We start from the raw sequence: 21810 nt of genomic DNA on the forward strand, positions 1-21810 counted from the left end.
GTAATAGATAAAGTAAAATCGATAGTGGAGTTTTTCAGACGAAGCGCACCTGCACTTCGAAAACTTGAACAAATGGAAGAACAACTGAAAAATTAAAGCAAGATGTTGTTACCAGGTGGAATTCGACATACGAGATGTTGGAGCGTTTCATTAAATTACATAAAAGATGCTATAACTGCTGTAGTAGCTATTATGCGCCCAAAATTGATTGTTGATCAATCAAGCTGGGAGGTTATAGAAGGGGTTTTACCACTTTTAAAACCCTTTTATGAAATAACTATAGAAATTAGTGCAGAGAAGTGTGTGACTTTATCAAAAGTTATAGTATGCAGAAATTTAATCAATAATTTGCTGTCAAAATTTTCGTCAGAAAACAGAAAAGTTATGGATTTACACAAGTGTTTAAAACAGGGAATGCAAATTCGTTTTGACCGATTAGAGTATAATGAATTATATGCGGAATGCACTTTTCTAGACCCCCGCTTCAAACAACAAGGTTTTCAAAAGGAAAATGCATTTGAGTACACTAAAAATGAGCTGTCCCGAAAAATTTTAAATGAAGATATTCTCGCGGAACGGATTGTTATTGAAGACGACGGTGCAATTGAAGAAGACAAAAACCAATGTATCTGGGATGAATACGATAATACAATACAAGGCCTTATGTTAGTAAGAACAGAGACTAGGAAATCGGAAATTTAAAGATATATGGAAGAAAACTTTTTAGACCGCAAAAAGGATCCCTTAAAGTGGTGGGATCAACACAAGGTTTTATATCCTAAACTTTACGGGTATGTTGCGAAAATTTGTTGCGTTGTTGCTACCTCCGTTCCATGTGAGCGCATTTTTTCTGCATCCGGTCAGATAGTAAATGAGCGAAGAACGCTCTTGACTACAAAGAGTGATCAATTCAATATACATAGCTGCATGCTTTTTTCTCTTATAATTTAAACTAAAGTTCCTACAATTCTTAACATGATCTCACAAGCCGTGATGTTATACGCTTCTGTTTACACCATTAACATTTTACCGAAGTGGAATACTCTATTTTAAATATTATGGCTTTTAAGTTGATTTAATGAATTAATGTTTATGTTATATTTCAGAGACTCCAAATAATTATTATTTGAAATTTATTTTTTGAAATTTATTATTTGAAATTTTTATGTTTATTTGAGATTAAAATCTTTTAACCTTCATACGGTCTTCAAAAAGATCGACATTAAAGGTCTTCGGGCCAAATTTGACCCCCGTTGTAAAAGCATGGTATAAAAGTTATTTATCACACTGAAATGTTTTGTAAAATATTGCTTATTATTTCTAGCTCCAATTAATTGATAAAGATAGTTTTTTTGACAACATTTATTTTAATAAAAGCAACAAAAGGGTCAAATTTACCCCGAACACCTCATTTGTAAAAACATCTGTGGCTCGAAAAGTCGTTAATGTATGAGCCCGAAATCATTACTATCTTCTAAGTTTTTAAAATGAATAAAAGTCATAAAATATCAGACATATTAACAGCAAACTTTTCGAGAAAAAACGATTTTCTTCCCAAAATGGGTCAAATTTGACCCGAAGACCGTATGAAGGTTAATACAATTCATATAATCTTCTGTTTTTTATTGATGCATGCTTTTTACCTACTCTTCACCTCCATGCTTGACCAGCTCAGCGGGTGAACAGTCCTTTCCCTCGCTATGTTATTCTTCAACAGGGATATCGAAATTGGAACTTCGCCATAGCCGGGTAGTGGAACATATTTTCCATCGTCATCGATTGGGGTGTTGGGCATTCCTCATCGTACTAGTTATTTTTACGAGCTTGGCGGTATCATAAGGTGTCCTCAGCGGCGGTGAAATATGCTCCTACTTATCGGTCACGTCGTTAGGTTGGATATTGTTTTCAGTGAGTAGTTGTTAGATTCGAGTGGAGAATTGCTCAGCAGTCTGTTGTGCGGGCTGCTTTTCGACAGCAAACTTCCTTAGCTTTGCTGTGCGTATCTTGGCTGCCACAAGATGGTTTCCCGAGTCGATATTTGGACCTCAAAGAGTGCGCCCATCTAGAACGCTAGAGCTGTGTCTGGCATCAATCACAACATGGTTAATTTGGATTCGCTTTTCTCGATCAGGAGACAGATAGGTTGCTTTATGGGTTGGTATAACAAACAGCCATTTTCGGTATCGAGGTGAAATAAATCAGCCTCTTCCCATTGGGGTATGTTACCTCATGTAGGCTTGGTTTTCCGATCTGGCGTTGAAGTCACCAAGCATGATTTTAATATTGCTTCGGGACGAGTTCGTATGTCTTCTATAAATTGTCGTAGGAGTCCTTATCTTTATCTTCCGTTTGATGCCACTTTCAAATTGAACTATTTAAATTGATTGAACTATAGTTCAATGAGGTGAACGAACTAAGGAACTAAAGACCTAGTTCAGTTGACTGAACGAACTAGACGTGAACTAATCTTTTAATTGAACTAAAAAATCCAACTCTACTAAATATGAGTCGTTATTCTTGAAAGTGGCATAAGTTTATTTGTATGTATCATGTATTGATGAGTTTGCGTTTACATTGGTTTTTAAATAATGATAAATTTCAATTATATCGAATATAAAGATGCTTAATTTCAAGAAGAAAAAAACAATTATTATATTAAAAAAAAACAAGGCGATTTAGGATTTTGTAAAAATGGACCACCATTACTGCATTGCAAATTTATGTAAAATATTTTTACAATACACTAATGGCCGAGTCACAATGAAGTTTTTCATATAGATGCGTTCAGCCCAATCTTATGCATTCCAGTAATATCCCCGCAATCAACCAAGCAGTTGCGTTTGTAAATACAAAGGACCTTCAGACTTGGCAATTGAAGTTTATTTCGCCTGACCCATTCACATACCAAATTTCGCGAAGCACTGCTACAAACATTCTCACTATACAAGAAAAATACATAAAATATTTTGTGTTCTATTCATTTGCTAAATTGCAGTTTTTAACTGTGCAAAATTTTAGAAAAGTACCAACACGTGGGAAAAATAGTTTAACTTGCAAAGTGTGAAAGCACCCTCAACCAAATCAAATGTCAAATTCTTCTTATGCTTTGCTTGTAACAAAAGTTGAAAGATGGCTACTTTTTCATGTCAGATGGCGCTAGTGTCGTTCGATCTGACGTTCTCCACTAAAATACGTGCAATCTACTCATAATGCATAACAAGCCAACCTAATATAAACGCACGAAGTGTTCTGTCAAAAATGTCTCATGCACATACAACTTGTATGACAGCAACCCAAATTGAATTTGCTGCGTGAAAACCTAACTCGATTTCCAATTTTTGTTCTGCGTGACATTTAGATTTGACGTTTGCACACATGCTTTGCATTGTCGCAACGCATGCTTATTTGCGTTAGGGCAAAAAACGCCGGTTGTTTGCGTGCGCCAAAAAAACGCAGTGCGCTTTGGCTTGTAAGTTTGTGTAAAACGCATCTATGTGAAAAACTGCTTATGTGACAGGGATTTAACTAAATACACGGCTATGAATATATATGTTTTCAAATACAAAATGTTAAAATCGAAGTAGTTCACTATCCCTAGCTTATATTTGCTATGGGATCAGTTTCCTATACAATTACACGGGCTCCGTTAAGGATTTTTGGGGTGTGCTTATCAGGTTATTTGCTTATGTGCTTATAAATTTTACTTTATCACAAAAACAAAATACACAGAGTAGAAATAATTTTTCAACAGATGAACTGATATTCATGGTAACTTAAATAGACCGAATGCTTTTAGAGCACCATGCCAGTTTCAAAATTAATTGCCGTCATCCAGTCAGTTTTACAGCTCCGACTCACGCTCAATTCTCACGGGAATGCTCTGGATCATTGAGAAACTTGAGAAGCAGATGTCGTGATATTTTCGCACACGTGAAATGTTATAGGCAGATGTCGCCGCTGTTTTTCATTTAACTCATACGGCGAAAGGCTAAGCAGCCACATCTATTTTTGAAAAGTAGGTTTATTTAAGGCAGCGTTGCCAAACTAAAGACCAGATTTCTATCTGGATTTATCTGGCTCAAATCGTTGTTGTTGCATTTACATGCAAAATTATTCATCTGGCTCAGGCTCTTTGTCACCGGATAATGGCTAATATCTACATGTAATAAAATTGTATCAGATCGATGTGTGTAGATTAAAGATACTCAAGAAAAATTGATAAGAGAGGTCCTTATTACACTTTCGCTTTTCTTCATTATCTGACAGCGTTATCTTATTGCTTGATAAAGCGACATCGAGTTTTTGAACTTTACTTCAAGCATTATTCTGCATTTGAATGCAGTTTTTAAATAGCAGGCAGCAAAATGCATTGTTTGGTAAAATCGCTAAAAGGTTTGCTTTTAAAACTTTGCTTTCATGACCAGAATAACGTTGAAAATCATAAAGTAAAAAGTAGGGAAAATCTTGTAAAATAGATAATGGCTTACTTGTTTCTTCATTGTGTCACTCAAATCATCGATGCATTCCTTTCTTTCAAATCTCTCAAATTTGAAGCTATTAGAGCGATAGAGTTCGTTATCTTCATGTCGTCGGTTACGGCATAATCTTCTCATTATAACATTACCGCTGCCCCCTCCTCCAAGACGAGGTCTGTTTAAAATGGGTAAAATGAATTATTAATTATTAGTGGTTTTAAAACATATTAACAACAAAAACAAAGTTTTTCTATATGTAATAGTTTTGTACTACAATCTAAGAAACATTACTACAGGTACTAAGTACCCAGTGGTCGATTATTAAGGTTGAAATAGTTTTTTTTAGAGTTTTAGGGGGGTAATTGGGTTCCGGACAGTGAGAAGAAATTATATCGAGACTTGAACCTCTACAGCTCCTTAACCCTTTCCAAATGAGACCAAAATTCATATGTGATATCGCCAACTATAGTATTATCGATTAAAAATATTCAAATTAAAAAATTAAAAACTTTGAAGCAGGTCTGAAAAAAGCTCAACTCGAAGAAGTTTCATCCATTGTTTTTTTCACATTTTCACGTAGCGATGTATAGGTTTACGAAAATTATAATTTTACTCTGAATTTAATTACAAAATGAATGTTATTCGGACCAGGTTAAAAAATCCAGATTTCTGTTTGGTTTCATGGTTTTAGTTGGATATGGAGTACATTTGGGTTATTCACGTAGTCGTGCTTATCAGGTTATTTGCTTAAGTGCCTACAATTTTCCCTGTGTTACAAAAACAAATTACTTCTAATGGAAACGACTTTGTAAACAGATACACTGATAATCATGGTGACGTGAGTAGGCCAATTATCTAAAATAAATTAAACATACAGTTATGTCGCCTATAAGTACGCAATCTATATACATTTTGTAGCTAGTATTTATAAATTAAATAATTTTTAATATTGCATCCTCACCCGCATGGCTTGCACTGATTCATATGTAAATCCCAGTTAAGATGAAAATTGAACATACGAAGTTTCGCGACGGCACGTTGTCTTAGCGAAATATCTGGAGTGGACGCAACTGCAGTCGTTGGAGGTTGTGAGACGTTTATTTCGGGTGGCAGGGGATCTATTGAACGGTTTGTGTTAGGGTACATCATTACTGTGCCACTAGGCGCCGAGGTAGCCATTAATCGATTGGATGAAAATCTTGTTTGGCGGCGATGCCGATGATTACCTACTGTGCCATCGGAAGATTCCTTAATTGTGTAAAAACCGCCAGATGATCTAAATGAAAATTTAAATTATTAAATTTAATCATACTAACAACAATATACATATACATTCATACATGGCTAACAATGGTCCCTGCCAAAAGTCGTGAGATTAATCCCTAAAAAGAGTGTCTTGGAATGATCTCGTTTGTCTACAGTTAGGTATAATTGATCCCCTATACATCCTTTTGGGTATAGGCTGGGATTAGTCAGTTTGAAATTTATATGGCCAATATTAAGAAACAAAAATTTATTTTAGAAAAAAGCGGAGCGCAAAGTACTATAGTACCATATGTTCCATTATCGATGTATTCGTTTTTTTTTTTATACAATACCAATACAAACAAGTAAGGAAGGCTAATTTCGGGTGTAACCGAACATTACATACTCAGCTGAGAGCTATGGAGACAAAATAAGGGAAAATCATGTAGGAAAATGAACCTTGGGTAACCCTGGAATGTGTTTGTATGACATGTGTATCAAATGGAAGGTATTAAAGAGTATTTTAAGAGGGAGTGGGCCATAGTTCTATAGGTGGACGCCATTTAGGGATATCGCCATAAAGGTTGACCAGGGCTGACTCTGGAATTTGCTTGTACGATATGGGTATCAAATGAAAGGTGTTAATGAGTATTTTGAAAGGGCGTGGGCTTAGTTCTATAGGTGGACGCCTTTGCGAGATATCGCCATAAAGGTGGACCAGGGGTGACTCTAGAATTTGTTTGTACGATATGGGTGTCAAATGAAAGGTGTTAATGAGTATTTTAAAAGGGAATGGGCCCTAGTTCTATAGGTGGACGCTTTTTCGAGGTATCGCCATAAAGGTGGACCAGGGGTGACTCTAGAATATGTTTGTACGATATGGGTATCAAATGAAAGGTGATAATGAGTATTTTAAAAGGGAGTGGGCCTTAGTTCTATAGGTGGACGCCTTTTCGAGATATCGCCATAAAGGTGGACCGGGGGTGACTATAATGTGTTTTTATGATATGGATATAAAATTAAAGGTATTAATGAGGGTTTTAAAAGGGCGTAGTGGTAGTTGTATATGTGAAGGCGTTTTCGAGATATCGACCAAAATGTGGACCAGGGTGACCCAGAACATCATCTGTCGGGTACCGCTAATTTATTTATATATGTAATACCACGAACAGTATTCCTGCCAAGATTCCAAGGGCTTTTGATTTCGCACTGCAGAACTTTTTCATTTTCTTCTAATTAATATAGATATGTGTCTTCAACGCGAGTAGACGTGTTTTTCGGTGCGCTGCAGTTATTGTCTATTTAGTTATATATTTTGTCATTGTACTTGCTTTTTTGGCGTTTGCGGGCTTTGCGTGTTGATTTTCATCGTTTAATTGTTTCTACTCAATCACTTGATACGAAGCTATTCTGCTTTTTGTGTATAATTATTTAATTTTTCCTAATTGCAAACAATATTACAAACAACAACAATATCACAAACAACAAATTTATCGAAGATGCCCGATACTAGAGCTTCCCGCCAAGTGGTATTTACTCCCATCAAAAATGTGAGTGCAGTCGGCAGATCTGGTTTAAAAGAGAGCTCGTTACCTTCATCTTGGATTGAGCTTATTGAAGACAAATTGGAGATGCAGAGAACGGCCATCATTGAAGAGATTGCAGATCGTCTGAAGAGCGGCTTATGGCTGAAATGTCAAACCTAAAGAAGGCGCTGAGCAAAATGGAGGAAAGAGTGGTTAAAGCAGAAGCCCAGGTTGAATGCAATGAACAACTGCGAAAGGAAATTGTGCTACTAAAAAAAGAGTTAAATGAATGCCAAAACAAATCTGTCTCCAGTGACATAATAATTAATGGCCTCCCCGTCAGTGATGGTGAAAGCATTAAAGGCACTGTTAACAAAATGTGCCAATCATTGAAGGTGCCAGCATTGCCTATTTCCTCGGCGTTTCGTGTGCCTAACAAAAACAACAGCAAAACACCTGCATCTGTCATTGTGCGACTGAGCTCTTCTGGTGATCGATCTACACTCTTTAAAGCAGTGGCCCGTTTTTGCAAAGAGAGTAAGCGTCCACTAATGCATCGTGATGTAGGAATAAATTCGGACGGGAAAATACACATACATGAGTGCCTAACCAAAAGCAATCGTGGGCTAATCCATTTTGCAATGCAGTTGAGAAGAGAGAAAAAGCTCGATGCTGCTTTCTCAGTTCGTGGATATGTGTATGTTCGTGTACGTCCAAATTGTAAAGCTTTCAAGGTGACTGATATCGAGAGTATTGAGCGTGTTGTTGCTGCAGACACCTGATTATGTATGATTAATGTTAAGTGTATCTAATATTATATATTCTCTTTATTTTTTCTCTAATCTTCTTTTTCAAACAATCTACTGTCCTCCTACACTCTCATCCTATCATATGTTTAATTGTTGTCACTTAGCCATGACAAACTCGATTTTGTTAGGTATGTTTTTGAGGATTCTGCGGTGGATGTGATTTGTGTCTCTGAAACATGGTTCTGCAGTGAGATTCCTGATCTCAACTTTTCGATTAATGGGTACAATCTATTTCGGAATGATCGTAGGTACAAAAAAGGAGGGGGATTTGCAGTGTACTGTAAAAAACACTCAAATCTAGACTACTAAAAACTTCTAATTCCTGTGATACTGAATATATTTTCACTGAACTGTCAGATGGAGTAAATAAAATTCTGGTAATATGTCTTTAAAACCCCAAAAAAACTTTTTCATTAGAATCATTTTTTTTTGATTTGTCCGAATTTGTAATTGATTATGAACGTATTTTGATTTGTGGTGATTTTAATGTGAACCTACTTGTTAATGATTCCTACAGTAGTAAACTACTTGACCAGCTTGCAACAGCAGGTCTATGTGTTGTCAATAGTGCTAACCCGACGAGATTTGATAATAATTCTGTACCCAGTCTTCTTGATTATTTTGTAACTTGTGATCCCTGGCACATCCTAAAATTTGAGCAAATATGCTTTGTTTCTGACCATGATTTGATTTTCTGTACTATAGATGTTGAAATGAACCGTTCTGATTTAGATTGTACGTTTGTGTATCGTGATTTTAAATCTTTGAATGTTAATGCGTTGTACTCCGATATATGTGGTGTTGATTGGACTGACTGTTGGTTTCTTGACACGGTTGATACCAAGTTAGATTTTCTTAATAATAACTTGACCAGATTGTTTAATGTGCATGTGCCTATTCGTTGTGCAAGTGTTATTAACAGTTCGTGTCCTTGGTACAATTCGAGAGTTCGATCGGCTATTAAGAAACGTCAAAAATATTATGGTAAGTGGCGTAAAAATAGGACAGATATTTCCTGGTGTCGATACAAAGAAGTGCGAAATGAAACAACAGCTATTATCAGGCAGGCAAAGTGTAGGGACAGTAAATCAAAGCTAGATCCCTCACTTCCATCCAAGGAGTTGTGGAGAAACTTAAAAAGGTTTAAAATACATGGCAAGGATACTACTAAGTGTGAAATAGATGTGGATGAACTAAATGACTTTTTTGTTAGCACTAACAATGACGTCAATGCTCCAGCCCTGCTAAAAGATTACTCCTCCTATGTCGGCCCTGATAACAAATTTCAATTTGACACAATTGGCGAGGTTGATGTTTTGAAGGCTTTATTAAGTATAAAATCGAATGCTTTGGGGGCGGATGGAATCTCTCTAAGATTTATTAAGATCGTAATAGAGTTTATACTAGGTCCGCTTACTCACATCATAAATTTCTGCTTCACCTCTTCATGTTTTCCCACGATGTGGAAGAAAGCAATTATTCTTCCTATTGCAAAAAAAACTAATGCTACGTGTGCAGGTGATTATAGGCCTATCAGCATACTGCCTACATTTTCGAAGGTATGTGAAAATTTAATGGCAGCACAAACTTCTTACTTTATCCAGCAAAATAAATTACTCAGTCCGTTGCAATCTGGCTTCAGACCAAAGCACAGCTGCTCTACAGCAATGGTTAAAGTATTGGATGATATAAGAACTAGTTTTGATACTGGCGACCTAACACTTCTTTGTTTACTAGATTTCTCCAAAGCATTTGATTCTGTGAATCATGAGCTGCTATGTACGAAGCTGAAGTATTACTTCGGATTTGAGGATAGCTCAGTCAAGCTTATTGCCAGTTATCTTAAGGATAGAACGCAGAAAGTTAAATCAGGAAATTCTTTGTCGCAGTCTAAACCTGTGTATGCTGGCGTACCGCAAGGGTCGGTCCTTGGTCCACTTCTGTTTAGTCTATTTGTGAATGATATTTTTGATGTGTGCCAGTATGTCAATATTCATGCATATGCCGATGATATGCAGTTACATTTGTCAAGTCGTATCGGTCTTGTTGAAGATTTATGTTTCAAAATTAATAATGATCTGTCTGCAATCTCTCTTTGGGCTAGTGAAAATTCGTTGTGTTTGAATGCATCCAAGTCTTATGTCTTGCCTATATGTCATAGTGTTGTATATAATATTGACCTTCCTGCGTTGTATATTGGAACTAGTCCACTTAAATTTGTTGACAGAGTAAAAATTCTAGGTTTTATTGTGAACTGTAAACTTACTTGTAGTGACCATGTCAACAGGGTAGTTACCAATATTTATGCCATATTACGGAAGTTAAGAGTCTCGGCCCCATTCACACCCGTTGAAACCAGGCGAAAACTTGTGCTGCAATTAATTATGCCACTTATAACGTACGCCGATATAGTATATGGTAAGATGGACTCAGTGTCATACAACAAAGTTGCTGTAGCGTTTAACAATGCTACGAGATACGTTTACGGGATTGGTAGATATGATCACATATCTGCCTGACGAACGAAAATTCTTGGGTGCAGCCTTGAAAATTATCTAGCCGCCAGGAATTGTATCTTTATATACAAATTATTATTGTGGAAGACACCAAATTACTTATTCGAAAGGTTGAGACCAGTGAGATCACTGAGACATCAGAGTCTGGTCGTACCATCGCACATAATGTGAAGGCTGGACTAAATAGATTCAACTACAAGGATGTAATACTCAAGTACTTCAAAGCTGTATGAAAACAATGCAAAAACATTGTAAGGGTGTTTAAGATACCTGCTTCTCTTTTCTTTCCCCTTTTCCCACTTTGATCTTGACTATCTTTTCTTTCGTTAAGGTTAGATGTATTCTAAATTTGTTATTTAGATTTAAGTTAGAATATACATATTTACTCTGTTTTATGTTTAATAACCTAGTTGAAGTACTTCTAAAAGACTATATCTGGTCTTACTCTGTACTACGTTGGTAAATAAATAAATAAATAAATATAAATAAATAAATATATATGGTAGGTGTCACACCCATTTTACAAACTTCTTTCTAAAGTTATATTTTGCGTCAATAAACAAATCCAATTACCATGTTTCATCCCTTTTTTCGTAGTTGGTATAGAATTCCTGATTCCAAGGGCTTTTGATTTCGCCCTGCAGAACTTTTTCATTTTCTTCTACTTAATATGGTAGGTGTCACACCCATTTTACAATTTTTTTTTTCTAAAGTTATATTTTGCGTCAAAAAATCAATCCAATCACTATGTTTCATCCCTTTTTTCGTATTTGGCATAGAATTGTGGCATGTTTTCATTTTTCCAAATTTTCGATATCGAAAAAGTGGACGTGTCATAGTCGAATTTCGGCCATTTTTTGTACCAATACAAAGTGAGTTCAGATAAGTACGTGAACTGAGTTTATTTAAGATATATCGATTTTTGCTCAAGTTATCGTGTTAACGGCCGAGCGGAAGGGCAGACGGTCGACTGTGTATAAAAACTGGGCGTGGCTTCTACCGATTTCGCCCTTTTTCACAGGAAACAGTTATCGTCCTAGAGTCTAAGCCCCTGCCAAATTTCACAAGGATTGGTAAATTTTTGTTCAACTTATGGCATTAAAAGTGTCCTAGATAAATTGAATGAAAAAGGGCGGAGCCACGCCCATTTTGAAATTTTCTTTTTTTTTTTGTATTTTGTTGAACCATATCATTACTGGAGTTGAATGTTGACATAATTTACTTATATACTGTAAAGATATTAAATTTTTTGTTAAAATTTGACTTTAAAAAAAAAATTTTTAAAGTGGGCGTGGTCATTCTCCGATTTTGCTAATTTTTATTAAGCATACATATAGTAATAGGGGTAACGTTCCTGCTAAATTTCGTCATGATATCTTCAACGACTGCCAAATTACAGCTTGCAAAACTTTTAAATTACCCTCTTTTAACAGTGGGCGGTACCACGCCCATTGTCCAAAATTTTACTAATTTTCTATTCTGCGTCACAAGTTCAACTCATCTACCAAGTTTCATCGCTTTATCCGTCTTTGGTAATGAATTATCGCACTTTTTCGGTTTTTCGAAATTTTCGATATCGAAAAAATGGGCGTGATATCGGTTCTAGTCCGATATCATTCATTTTAAATAGCGATCTGAGATGAGTGCCCAAGATACCTCAAAATTTACTCAAGTATCGTGTTAACGGACAGACGGACGGACGGACGGACATGGCTCAATCAATTTTTTTTCGATATCGATGATTTTGATATATGGAAGTCTATATCTATCTCGATTCCTTTATACCTGTACAACCAACCGTTATCCAATCAAAGTGAATATACTCTGTGAGCTCTGATCAACTGAGTATAAAAACTTAAAAGTACTGTATTAGAGAATAAAAAATGATAAAGTCGGTAAGAATTTCCGTACTGGTAAAAGGAGGAACTGCCCGACATTGTCCTATTGGGCACGAAGAAGACCTGTCCGAAAGTACCCGTAGGCGAATAAAGGAGACTTGTCCGACAGTGTCCATACAAATAGTTACAAAGAGAAACCTGTCATACAATACTCGTAATGGTCCAAATAGGACCTGTTCAACACCACCCGCAGGTGTACAAATAAGACCTGTCGAAAATACCGTCCGATACTACCCGTTCAGGCATAAACAGGTTCAATTGGTCTCTACATAAGACATACTCAAACAAAAGGGATCACTCCTACCGATATAAAGAGATAAAAACTGACTCTAGTTGCATACCCTTTTGCTACTCATCCCGAATACATTCTAGACTAATCGAATTTTTCGCTGGGACATTACATCATACAGATCAAAGAAGAAATCCATAAAACTTGTTAGTATGACGATTTCCTTTTGGTTATTGTGGGAATCTTTAAAATAAATGAATGTAAGGTGCGGTAACCGCCATAGAGATTTTAGGCCAAGCTTATCTTCTAATTTGCGTCGTGCTCCTTTTAATTTTTCCTACAAGTTGGCGGAACGGGACCTACTTGTTTTATGCTGACTCCGAACGGCATCTGTAAGGCAGATGAGTTTCTACTGAGAGCTTTTCATGGCAGAAATACACTGGGAGTTCTTGTCAAACACTGCCGAGAGTCGACCCCGCTTAAAAAAATGTTCTAATTGAAAAAACTTGTCTCTAAAATTTCGATGTTGCATTGCTCGAGGCCGATCTTCAGTGTGGTAGGTGGAGCACGCTACCATCACACCACGGCGGCCGCCCTCGAGAATCTTTCCATTTTATTTGAGTTTTTTTACCGCCATAGAAAATATTACACAATCGATCATCGAATTTCAAAACCTGTTATGGCATACAGGTGGAGGTCTTAGACTTGTATTCAAGAGGAGGATATTTAAATTAAATCCATTTATTTTATGTATTCTATTTTTATAATTAATTGCTATATTTTCTTAAAGTAAATAATTTAATATACAAAACAAGTGGATTTAGTTTAAAATTGTTAACATTTGCAATTAAAATGGTAAGAATTAAGTAATCGAAATCAAAATACTAAAATTTAGCGATTCCGATTTCCTGAAGAGGTAATAACAAAAACTAAATTCCTATTTTTATTAAAATTTAAAATTAAAATTGCTGAATTGAAAATTGAGTCAGCTACTATAATTGATTATTCATGTTTGTATTGAACGGTTCCTTTCATATACATATATCTCTATTTTGTTACTCGTATATGCGATGGAATAAATTAATAATTATTTAAACTTACGACATATTATCACCACCTCCACCTCCAACACAACTAACACCACTGCGTCTTGGTCGACTTCTACGTCGACGTCGTCTGCGACGATCAGTTGAAGCTTGACTGTTATGAAGTACGTGCAGGCTAAATGACTTTGGATTCTGATAAATTGCATTCCTTGCATCGGTTACTAACTCTTGCCCTCCGTTGACTGCTGTCGGAGCTGCAATCTGCCCACTGGCAGCCAATCGACGTCCGGTGGCAGTGCTTGAAGGCAAATTTCCGGTGCCACCTCCACTGATTGTACTCATTCCCGCTACAGCGATGTTGCCATCGCAAAATCCACCGCTCGAGCCCATTATTTCTGCAGACTGTGGTATAGATGGCCCTTTAGATGAACGACTACCGAAGCTATGATTTACCTTACGCCACATACGTTCCATTTTAAATTTTTCGTATAAATGTATATTTGTGTATTTTAATAGAGTTTATATCTGTTGCCCTTTGATAGTGACGTGAGAACTAAGGCAATCAATGTAATTATCGTAGATTTAATTTCAAATTATTCTGTGATAATTTTAAGGAACCATTTTTGTAAGTATTTTTGAACTGTGAAGATGAAAGGAACAACTATGTAAATTATTTATAAGGGCATTATTATTTTGTAAACTTTCTACTTATTTGGCATTTGGTAAAAGTTTAGGATTGCTTATGCCTGCATTCTCACATACATACATATGTATACCACATTCGCATATTTTGTATATGTATACGCTCTGGCATGATTGTTTAATGCAAAGTATTTTAAGGAAAATCATATGTCATTAGCAACATATCTGAATGCTTTTTATTACATTTTTCATAAACGATAATTCTTAATGATTTGTCTAACTATTTATTGGAGCACTCAAACAAAGACTTGATAGACACGAATAAAGGCTGCCCGTCCAATTTCGTACATTGAAGGAATCACATTGTGTATGCAGGAACTCAGCTTTGTAGCATTTTAAATTTTTGATGTTTTGGTAAACGTTTCCATATACTAAATTAGCAATTTTTAAGTCATCATTTTCACAAAATTAGGTTTTACAGTACCAAAAATCTGTCTGTCAGCTATACACATTACCAACACTCCGGTAGCATGTACACCTAAAACAGAGCGATGGAATTTTTTTCTGTGGTGGACATCATTATAACTCCTGGTAACCTACATAAAACTTCTTTTTAATAATTTTATGTTTTCTCCTTGTTCCATATAAATTATTATCGTTTATACATTTGTCGATTTTTTTCACAGTTATAATTATTAAGTATTTTAATTGGATTAAGTTAATTGTGCGAAAGGAAGGAACACTCTTCTGCCGAAATTGTAAATTTTCATTCACTAATCTATACAATACTCGAGTATCGGCAAACCCTTCTGCACAAGATACATTTCCACCACAGAAGGATTTTCTCAGCCAGCCTTGAGCTTTTGAGTCATAAAAGCTCACTTACTCTCACTGCCAGAACAAAAACATCAACAATCTAAATGACTGTGTAGGGTGACATTTCGAAATCAAACGGCTCTCTAACATCTTCGAAAACATATGTATAGGAATTGAGCTCTATCTTGCGCATTCAACATATCTTTTACTGTGAATAACATTCTATTGGAAAATATTTCTTGCCGGAAAGAAAACTTGTATTTATTCTGCCTCAAAATTAAGGTCTGGCAACCCCTTTTGGTATTTAAAACAGACATGGAAAGTATCTGTTAACCTTTTCAAAGGATTTGAAAACACTGGAAAAATATTCAAAAATCCCTACAGTCTGGTGAGCACTTCCGGCGAAAATTCCAACCCATTTACACCTTTTGTTTGGCTTCCGAAAGTAAGCATTTTTACATGATACAATTTTTTTTGTAATTTTTAAATGTCCGAAAGAGATAATTCAAGCATTCTTATTCTCTGTCGCATTCCATTTAGAACTAGGTACATAATATAGAAAAGCCATAATTTTCTGCCATGTTTTAACCTCACAGATATGTATTTCGATTCCTAAATTTTTTATTAATTAATTAATTGCAGTTTCGGTGAAAGTCGAAATTTATATGTAAATTTTATGTTTTTATTTGCAAATAATTAGTTCACAATTCTTATAAGTTTACAGCCGAATTCCAATACTGAGTCCGTGGAAAGCAAAATCTGGAACAGATTGGCATTAAATAATTTTGATGATACTGGCCCAAATAAACGAAGACATATGATATAAATATTGAAGGTAATTGAAGAATGTTTGACCCACACCTGCATTTTTTATTGTATCCCTCTGGTAGAATGATTTTAAAATCCTTTTTCGAAATTTCCAAATAAAATTTTGGAACTATTTTCTAGGTTTTTTGTTTTGTTTAATACTCTACTTAAGCGTGAGCAAACGCTTAAAATTTGGAAATATGAAGTAACGTGTAGGAAAATAACGCCTGCGGACGGTTTTTCCTTTTGTGGGAGGGTTTATTTCCTTTTCCTGAGAGGAAATGGAAAAGTTTAAGTCAACGGAACTGAAGGGCTAGATCTTGAGAGTATCACATTATCCATAACTAAGGAATCTAAAAACATACCATTACAGTTTAACTGGAGTATTCTGAAGTGCAACGGGAAAGACGTCGTCAGTCTGGGGAATGAACAAAGGAGTGTCGCTTCCCAAGGCAGCCGGTTCTATGTACCGCAGCGACTTGGGATTTTTCCCGACCAAGGACTGTCATTTCAGTGTAACCCCATTTAATTTGTTGCGTCCCTCCCACAAATTATCATCCTCCCAGCAGATCCTTGCAGCGAGACTGCGCCATATTCTCCTGCTCTGTCAAGGTATCGAACCCAATCCGGAACCTTTACCTGATCCCGGTCCAGAGAAATGGTTTTGCTGCGTTTGCCGGAAAAAAATATTTTTAGGACGGTCACACTCCTGTCTGTGTGTCATGTGTATGGCATGGTTACACCGGACGGGATGTTCTGGTCTAGACCCCAAAACCCGTCGTCCTGGTAACTTTTACAAATCGTTTGTGGCACCTTGCTGTTAATCCCAAGAGCGTCCCGTAGCCTGCGCCTTACCGCCCCCCCCCCCTCACTACCCTCTAGTAGCCCTGCTGCTCAGCAAGCCAAAGTACCCGCTTTTGCCCGCGCCCCACGGCTCATATAGCCGCTCCTACTCATAACTACAATCTCCGTAGTAGAGTAGGTAGCAATTTCGATCAACCCCTGCCCTCGTCTTCTTCTCCCCACCTTTCCGGCACTAGCACACGAGTAAATGAGAGGAAATGGAAAAGTTTAAGTCAACGGAACTGAAGGGCTAGATCTTGAGAGTATCACATTATCCATAACTAAGGAATCTAAAAACATACCATTACAGTTTAACTGGAGGATTCTGAAGTGCAACGGGAAAGACGTCGTCAGTCTGGGGAATGAACAAAGGAGTGTCGCTTCCCAAGGCAGCCGGTTCTATGTACCGCAGCGACTTGGGATTTTTCCCGACCAAGGACTGTCATTTCAGTGTAACCCCATTTAATTTGTTGCGTCCATCCCACAAATTATCATCCTCCCAGCAGATCCTTGCAGCGAGACTGCGCCATATTCTCCTGCTCTGTCAAGGTATCGAACCCAATCCGGAACCTTTACCTGATCCCGGTCCAGAGAAATGGTTTTGCTGCGTTTGCCGGAAAAAAATATTTTTAGGACGGTCACACTCCTGTCTGTGTGTCCTGTGTATGGCATGGTTACACCGGACGGGATGTTCTGGTCTAGACCCCAAAACCCGTCGTCCTGGTAACTTTTACAAATCGTTTGTGGCACCTTGCTGTTAATCCCAAGAGCGTCCCGTAGCCTGCGCCTTACCGCCCCCCCCCCCCCCCTCACTACCCTCTAGTAGCCCTGCTGCTCAGCAAGCCAAAGTACCCGCTTTTGCCCGCGCCCCACGGCTCATATGGCCGCTCCTACTCATAACTACAATCTCCGTAGTAGAGTAGGTAGCAATTTCGATCAACCCCTGCCCTCGTCTTCTTCTCCCCACCTTTCCGGCACTAGCACACGAGTAAGTCAGGGAAACGGACTTTTAATCCCTGCCACCTTGTGCACCGTTTGCAGGCACAGAATATATATGGGCAACATCTGCCCAATGCAGTTCCTGCCTTGGACTGTGCCCTTTCCTAGATGATCTGGTCTCAGAGACGACAACCCCCCGACGGGTTTCATCTCACCATGCTGCCAGGCCGCGAACCCAACTACACCGGGTACTCCAATGATTGCCCACGGACGTCCAGTCCCAGGGCCACGACAGCACAATTTACCATAAAATAAACGAATTATGCAACTCAGTACTTATTTGGCAATTGTAAATTATTTGCCCCTATTTCTTCTACTAATATTTTCATAAACCTGTAAAGAAACAACACTGTTAGCTGATGCCAATTTAGTTGGGAGCAAGATGGCTGCAATTGTAAAAAATTTTGCAAACGCAGCAAACCTCCTGTGATTGAGTCATGATCGCGCCCTATATGTTGATCGAAATGCATCATATATTTTTGTAGGAAAATATTATTTATGTATGTTTTTAACGATGTTTTTGATCCGTCAAACACAGTTGTACACTAGTAAAAATTGCATTGAGTACTGTAGTTGTACTCTAGTATGGTTTAGCGACATGTGAAGCAAATGTTCCTTCTTTATTATTCGAGAAATACGTATCGTTAGCTTAATGTGAAAATGTGCTAAGTCAACTTTTACCAATTTTACAGGAGACGAAAAAAAATGAATAATTTTTGAAATAACCTTTTTTTCAAAACTGTGAACGAGGATACCTTATTTGCAAAACTTTTGAGTGTAGAAGCTTTGAAAAAGATAAATAAAAATCATGTTTCTAACCCAGCAACTATTTTATGACTTAGCACAATTTCCGCACTCAAAAAAGATTTTTTCTCCTGACTCAGCACTTTTTACTCAATATGTTTCCCCATCACTCCTCCCCTTTAATGATTGAAATATAATACTAAAACTATGTATTTCACAACAAATACTATTATTTGTGAAACTATTTCTAACGGTTCTGATCTGGACTCTTTTGTCGTAGACGTAACACCAGTGACTTTAAGGACCCTATGACGTTGAAAGCACATTATATATCCTTGGTCAGAAGTGGTCTTGAATATTGCTCAATAATATGGAATCCTTTCTATGAATATAACTCCTATAAAATTGAGAGAGTTCAAAAATTGCTTTACGTATGCTTCATTGGCCAGACGGCCTCCCATCATATACCAGCAGGTGCAAATTGCTTGGTCTTCAGGCTTTGTATGACAGAACAACTTGAATCTCACTCATGCTTTCCTATAATGTAATAAACTTTAGCACGAATTGCTCTGATTTATCTAATTTCTTCATTCCATATATTCCACTGCGTGATCTTCGGCATAATATATTATTTATCGAAATACAGTCGAACTTCCATAACTCGAATCTCAAAAAAAACTTCAACTTAAGGTGACTTCGATTTATAAAACCTTTTTTTTTTTTTGATAAAAACAAACCTTCTATGAGGCATGCTTATATTAAATGATGAAAATGTACATATTTTTTATTTAAAAAAGTATTTTACAGAAAAATATAAAAAACCAGTTACAATGCTGTAAAATATTCTGAAATTAGTGACTGAAAATTTAGTTTTTATACCTTTCATGAAAATGAAATGGTATATTAATTTCGTCACGAAACCCAAACTTGTAAGTCCTTAAAGGAAAATAGATAGACCCACCATTAAGAATACCGAAATAATCAGAATGAAGAGCTGAGTTGATTTAGCCATGTCCGTCTGTCCGTCTGTCTGTTTGTATGCAAACTAGTCCCTCAATTTTTGAGATATCTTGATAAAATTTGGTGAGCAGGTGTATTTGGGTGTCCGATTAGACATTTGTCGGAACCGGCCGGATCGGACCACTATAGCATATATCCTCCATACAACCGATTTTTTAGAAAAAGAGGATTTTTGTAATATCTTACTCAATTTAACAGATTGAAGCTTCAAACTTCACCATATACTTTCGTATATTGCACATATTGTTGCCTGAAAAAATTTATGAGATCGGTCGTATTTATAGTATATATCCCCCACAACCGATTGTTCAGATAAGAAACTTTTCGTAATTACTGCCCTATTTTAAGAGCTAGAGGCTTCAAATTTCAACGAATGCTTAAGTATATAGCATATATTGTTGTCTGAAAAAATCATACAGATCGGTGGTATATATAGTATATATATGGTGGTATATCTAGTATATATATAGTATATATATATATTTTCGCAATTTTAGCCCCATTTTAACAGCTAGAAGCTTCAAATTTCACCGAACGCTTACGTATATGGCATATATTGTTGTCTGAAAAAATCATAGAGATCGGTTGTATATATAGTATATATCTCATACAACCGATTGTTCAGATAAGAAAGTTTTCGCAATTTCTACCCCATTTTAACTGCTATAAGCTTCAAATTTCACCGATTGCTTACGTATATAGTATATATTGTTGTGTCAAAAAATCATAGAGATCGGTGATATATATAATATATATATGATGGTATATATAGTATATATATAGTATATATATATATTTTTTTTGCGATTTCGGCCCCATTTTAACAGCTAGAAGCTGTTGAGATCGGTAGTATACATAGTATATATCTCATACAACCGATTGTTCAGATAAGAAACTTTGCGCAATTTCTGCCCCGTTTTAACAGCTAGAAACTTCAAATTTCAACAAATGCTTACGTATATAGCATATATTGTTGTCTGAAAAAATCATAGAGATCGGTGGTATATATATTATATACTTCATATAAACTGTCATTTTTGCCCCTTTTTTACGGATAGAAGCTTCAAAATTCATCAAATTTCATCAAATAGTTACGCTTACGTCATATATTTTTGAAATACGTGATTCGTAGTCATAGTTTTTACACGCAGACCACAAAAAACCTGAAACTTTGCATCCTCACACAAAGTACCTACCTATTTTTATACCTTTCATGAAAATGAAATGGTATATTAATTTCGTCACGAAACCGAAAATTGTAAGTTTTTAAAGGAAAATAGATAGACCCACCATTAAGTATACTGAAATAATCAGATTGAAGAGCTGAGTTGATTTAGCCATGTCCGTCTGTCCGTCTGTCTGTTTGTATGCAAACTAGTCCCTCAATTTTTGAGATATCTTGATAAAATTTGGTGAGCGGGTGTATTTGGGTGTCCGATTAGACATTTATCGGAACCGACTGGATCGGACCACTATAGCATATATCCTCCATACAACCGATTTTTCAGAAAAAGAGGATTTTTGTAATATCTTACCCAATTTAACAGATTGAAGCTTCAAACTTCACCATATACTTTCGTATATTGCACGTATTGTTGCCTGACAAAATTAATGAGATCGGTCGTATATATAGTATATATCCCCCACAACCGATTGTTCAGATAAAGAACTTTTCGTAATTACTGCCCTATTTTAAGAGCTAGTGGCTTCAAATTTCAACGAATGCTTACGTATATAGCATATATTGTTGTCTGAAAAAATCATAAAGATCGGTGGGATATATAGTATATATATGGTGGTATATATAGTATATATATACAGTATATATATATATTTTCGCAAATTTTAGCCCCATTTTAACAGCTAGAAGCTTCAAATTTCACCGAATACTTACGTATGTAGCATATATTGTTGTCTGAAAAAATCATAGAGATCGGTTGTATATATAGTATATATCTCATACAACCGATTGTTCAGATAAGAAACTTTTCGCAATTTCTACCCCATTTTAACAGCTATAAGCTTCAAATTTCACCGATTGCTTACGTATATAGCATATATTGTTGTCTGAAAAAATCATAGAGATCGGTTGTATATATAGTATATATCTCATACAACCGATTGTTCAGATAAGAAACTTTACGCAATTTCTACCCCATTTTAACAGCTATAAGCTTCAAATTTCACCGATTGCT

At 36.3% G+C, this 21810-nt stretch overlaps 1 protein-coding gene across 1 annotated transcript in view; it reads right to left on the bottom strand.

The window, feature by feature from the left end:
- Positions 1–14218, bottom strand: part of hwt (heavyweight) — a 52893-nt gene extending 38675 nt beyond the window's left edge. Inside the window, exons 1-3 of the mRNA XM_067779266.1 lie at positions 13800–14218; positions 5437–5751; positions 4488–4650 (exon numbers count right to left, since the gene is read on the bottom strand). Of these exons, the coding sequence (XP_067635367.1) occupies positions 4488–4650; positions 5437–5751; positions 13800–14218 (897 nt within the window). The remainder of the gene's footprint in view (positions 1–4487; positions 4651–5436; positions 5752–13799) is intronic.
- Positions 14219–21810: the final 7592 nt, after the last annotated feature.

Source organism: Eurosta solidaginis, chromosome 4, assembly GCF_040869045.1.
Source record: "Eurosta solidaginis isolate ZX-2024a chromosome 4, ASM4086904v1, whole genome shotgun sequence".
Classification (NCBI taxonomy): domain Eukaryota; kingdom Metazoa; phylum Arthropoda; class Insecta; order Diptera; family Tephritidae; genus Eurosta; species Eurosta solidaginis.